This window comes from Sinocyclocheilus rhinocerous, unplaced genomic scaffold (genome assembly GCF_001515625.1).
Source record: "Sinocyclocheilus rhinocerous isolate Xijiao unplaced genomic scaffold, SAMN03320098_v1.1 scaffold1992, whole genome shotgun sequence".
Taxonomy (NCBI): domain Eukaryota; kingdom Metazoa; phylum Chordata; class Actinopteri; order Cypriniformes; family Cyprinidae; genus Sinocyclocheilus; species Sinocyclocheilus rhinocerous.
In genome coordinates, this window is record NW_015664692.1 from 72,203 (window position 1) to 77,196 (window position 4,994).

Here is a 4,994-nt window from a genome sequence, read left to right on the forward strand (position 1 = left end):
ACGCTCTGATAAAGCAGATCTTTACTGCTCATGCAGCTTGTGAGTATCAAAATATAATTTTTTTTTACACATTGCTGCTGTTAATACAGAAGGAGATTGTATTACTCTATTAAGTCTGATTACATTACGTGTGATTTTAGCACCACCACTAGAGGGCAGAGTCTGACAGATCCTGATGCCCCAAACAGGCAGAGACAGACCTCTTACACAAACTTACTATGGTACACTATCTGTAGTTTCCACCAAAATCCCATAGTTCAGTTCACTGTAGATGTCACTGAATCTGACTTCAGCTCATTTATTCAATGGTTATGCTCTCATTTATTCAGGCTTTGTGAATATAGTAATTCATTTAGATGTGTAGAGTAGCAAATGTTCAGTTAATTGAATAATGTAATAATTCCATAAATCAGAAGTGCATTTCAAACATCTTCATTATTCACTATAACCAATAGGCCAATTAAGCAGAATATTTATTTTTTATATTTTTTTTTATTATTTTATTTTATTTTATAATTAATTGAATTATGTAATAATTCCATAAATCTGATGTACATTTCAAACTTAATTACTCATTATAACCTATAGGCCAACTGAGAAGAATCATTATTTATTTTATTTTGTTTTGTTGTTTTTGTTTGTTTTATTTTATAATTATTATAATATACTGAGCTATTATTTAATAAGTCAATGAATAACATTTCAAACATGATTATTCATCATAATCCATAGCTCAGTTGACCAGAATTATTATTATTTATTTTTTTTGAGCAGTATTATTAAATCTGGATTCATGGGTCATTGCTATCATGACATCTCTTCAATTACAAATATAGACCTACAGTCGAGCACATAAGTTTACACACCCCTTGCAGAATATGCAAAATGTTCATAATTTTAACAAAATAAGAGGGATCATGAAAATTGCATATTTAGTATTTTGTTATTTTTTATGTAGTACTGTCTTGAATAAACTATTTCACATAACAGATGTTTATATATACTCCACAAGAAAAAATAATAAGTGAATTTGTAAAAATGACCCCGTTCAAAAGTTTACATACCCTTACATCTTAATACTGTGTGTAGTTTCCTGGATGAACCACAACTGTTTTTATGTTTTGTGATAGTTGTTCACGAGTCCCTTGTTTGTCCTGAACAGTTCAACTGCCTGCTGTTCTTCAGAAAAATCCTCCAGCTCCTGCACATTCTTTGGTTTTACAGCATCTTCTGCATATTTGACCGCTTTCCATCAGTGACTGTACCTTTCACCTTTTGTAATTGTTATATATGAGTCCCTCAATTGTCCTCAGAGTGAAAAGATGGATCTCAAAAGTTGGGTTGTTTTTAACCCAGCATTTTTTAGAGTGTAAGATTTAAGGGTATGTAAACTTTTGAACGGGGTCATTTTTACAAATTCAGTTATTAATTAATCGCGATTAATTTCAGAAAAATGTGAAAAATCGATTGACAGCACTAATATATATATATATATATTATTACCATGTGATGCCTTATTGTACCATGGTACGGTACTTTTCATAATGGTATGTGAGGCAGATTCAGTGTTATCTTGTTTTTGGCTTGTTTCATTCAGTAAATTCATGTAAACATGAGTCTGAAGTCATTGAACAGAGTTCAGATCATCTCTAAAACTGACTTTGACTTCCTGTTTGACTTCCTGGTGCAGCTGGTGTGTGTGTGTGATCAGAAGAGGAAGTTTGTGTTGTGTGTGTCTGGTGTTTAATGAGAGCAGGAGAGATGATGGAGACGGATGGAGACTCAGACGAGGACAGACGGTAGGATCTCGCTCTCGTGTCGCTTACGCGGCTCGATCAGCAGCAGGGCTTTGACTTGCTGCATGTATGAGAGATACAACATGAAACGAGCCGAGCGCGACCGTTTCCTGATCCGTATCGATGAGAGATGCACTATTTTACTCCATGCAAAAACAACTTAACTCTGTGTGAAAGTGTATGGAAATGTTTTTATTTTGTTTAAGTTTAACATGCAAGCAAACAGATTAACTGTGAAAAGGTGTATAGAAATTATTTTGTACATTATTTTTAATTTAAAATAATTATTTATTTATTTATTATTTGTTTCATTATTTATTATGAATGTTTTTTTATTTTATTTTAGCATTCTGTCTCCTTGATTGATTGATTTGCTTTATTATTTATTAATTATGAATGATTATTTTATTTTATGAAATAATTATTTTGTTTTTAGATTTACTTATTTTTTATTTTTTAATTATTTGTTTTATTAGTGGATATTTTTTATATATTTTTTATTTGTTTATACAGTTTTTTTATTATGCTTTCTATTTAATTATTCAAATTTTTTATTTATTTATTTATTATGATAAATTTTTGTTTTATGACATTTTTTATTTTAAATTTATTTTATTTTATCATGAATAATTAGCACACTAATGCACCTAGCAACCACATAGCAACACCTTGGCAACCACCAGTATCATCTTAGCAGTGCTATTTTAGTAACATACCATTATAGTTTTTATTATATATATATTTTATTTTATTGTAATTTTTAATTTTAGTTAATATTTTAGTCATTTTGTCATGTTTATTACTTTTTTAATAATATGTCTATATAGTTCTTATTCATTTTTATTTCAGTATATTTACATTTTTAGTTATTTTATACAAGTTAAACTATTTCAGTTAAGATTTAATTCAAGTAACGAGAGTTTTTGGTTAATTATAATACTATAATAAATAGCCCTGCATTGTAGAATCACATTTTCTTTAAGCAAAACTAAAAACAAACACCTGGTTTCACTTTCTAATCATGTTTATAACGCAGCATCTATTATCATCATCATCTGGTTTCATTACTTTGTTCACACTGATCAGATCCAGTGGCTGATCCTCTCAGGTCTGAAATAAACAGGGTTTTTAAGTGAACAATGTGATTCTCCAGACGTGAGATTAATGCATGTTCACATGCTGGAGAGGCTGATCTTCTCTCCTCAGGGATGAAGAGTCTCATTTTCTGTCCTTTATTTAGTTTTTGTTCCTCATGTGATCTGATAAGCTTTAATGCCTCTTCTTCCACCCGCTGAAGTAACTTCAGCTCTCACATCTTCAGCTTTGTTTACATGTGTGATCTGGCTGAAGTGTTTGTCACTGGATCCTGATTGGTCCGATTAGAGCTTAATTTGATTGGACGGTCCCACTGGAATGAACAGATAAGGAAGGTTGTGATTTTTGGGATGTTCATTTCTCATCATCAGAGATTTGGATGGTCTCTTGCGGAATATCAGCTGTAAATGTTTCAGTTCACGTGGATCATTGACTGTCTGATATCTGTTTCCTGTCATTTAGGGTTCCTGCACTTCCTGTGAAGAATCTCACTGGTTCAGGACCGGTCCATCCTGCATTAGCAGGTACTACACCAGAAAATCCAGTTTCTTCAATCTCAAACTCACTTCAGTGTAAAGAACTTTATTGGCATGACAAAAATTACATTTATTTTGTGTTCACAGCTTAACTCTGTACAAAGATTTATATAAATGTTTTATTTATTTTAATATGCAAGTAAACTAAGTAACAATGAATGATTTAAAAATTTACATAGATTACATAGATTAAATTACATAGATTCATAATTTAGAATTTAGAATTAACATACATTTTATTTTGTAAGTAAAGTTTAACTCTGTAAAAAGTGTATAGAAATAGTTTTTCTTGTTTTATTTTAACATGCAAGTAAACAGCTTTACTGTGTACAAAGATGTATATCAATGATTTTTTATCTTATTTTATATATTTTAACATGCAAGTAAACTAAGTACCAACAAATTTATTTTTAACAAAAAGACGTAAATTAAGAATTTAGAATTAACATACATTTTATTTTGTAAGTAAACAGTTTAACTCTGTAAAAAGTGTATAGAAATAGTTTTTCTTGTTTTATTTTACCATGCAAGTAAACAGCATAACTGTGTTCAAAGATGTATATCAGTAATTTTAATTTAATTTAATTTAATTTAATTTAATTTTATTTTATTTTATTTTATTTAATTTTATTTTTATTTAAAAAAAAATTTATTTAATTTTTTTTTATTTTTTATTATTATTATTTTTTTTTTAACATGCAAGTAATCTATGTACCAAAGAATGATTTTTACAAAAATACATCAATTAAGAATTTAGGATTAAGAATTACCATAAATTTTATTTTGCAAGTAAACAGCTTAGCTCTGTACAAAGGTGTACAGAAAATTTTAAGATGCATGTAAGCAGCGTAACTCTTACATAGGTATATAGAAATTATTTTATTTTATTTTAACATGCTAGTAAGCTCTGTATGGAGTACAGAAATTGTTTTAATTTGTTTTACTTTAACATGCAAGTAAACAGCTTAACTGTGTACAAAGATATAGCAGTTATTTTATTTTAACATGTACGTAGCAGGTACGTACCAATGCAAAATTTGGACATAAATTACATTTACATTAATGCATTTGGCAGATGCTTTTATCCAAAGCGACTTGCATTGCATTCAAGGTATACAGTTTATTAGTTCATGCATTTCCTGGGAATCAAACCCATGACCTTGGCCTTGTTGGTGCCTGAGCATATTTGTGTCTTTCGGTCAGGAATGACTGGTATCCTCATGTGTGCCGCCGGGCTCCCCGTGTGTTTGACTCGGGCCCCTAAACCGATCCTCCATCCACCGTCGGTCAGCAAGAGTGACCTGAAACCCGTGCCAGGAATCAACAGCATCCGACGCAAGACTAAGAAAAAGCACCTCCGCAAAGGTGAGTGTCTGTCTGTGTGTGTGTGTGTTTGTGTGTGTGTGTTTGTGTGTGTGTGTTTGTGTGTGTGTGTTTGTGTGTGTGTGTTTGTGTGTGTGTGTTTGTGTGTGTGTGTTTGTGTGTGTGTGTTTGTGTGTGTGTGTTTGTGTGTGTGTGTTTGTGTGTGTGTGTTTGTGTGTGTGTGTTTGTGTGTGTGTGTGTGTGT

General features: G+C 30.9%; 1 protein-coding gene across 2 annotated transcripts in view; it reads left to right on the forward strand.

Annotated features, from left to right (window-relative positions):
- dtx1 (deltex 1, E3 ubiquitin ligase) overlaps positions 1 to 4,994 on the forward strand; it is a 40,058-nt gene that overhangs the window by 20,975 nt on the left and 14,089 nt on the right. For both annotated transcript variants that reach the window (XM_016541195.1, XM_016541194.1), the window contains exons 3-4: positions 3,354 to 3,415; positions 4,631 to 4,792. In XM_016541195.1, the coding sequence (XP_016396681.1) occupies positions 3,354 to 3,415; positions 4,631 to 4,792 (224 nt within the window). The remainder of the gene's footprint in view (positions 1 to 3,353; positions 3,416 to 4,630; positions 4,793 to 4,994) is intronic.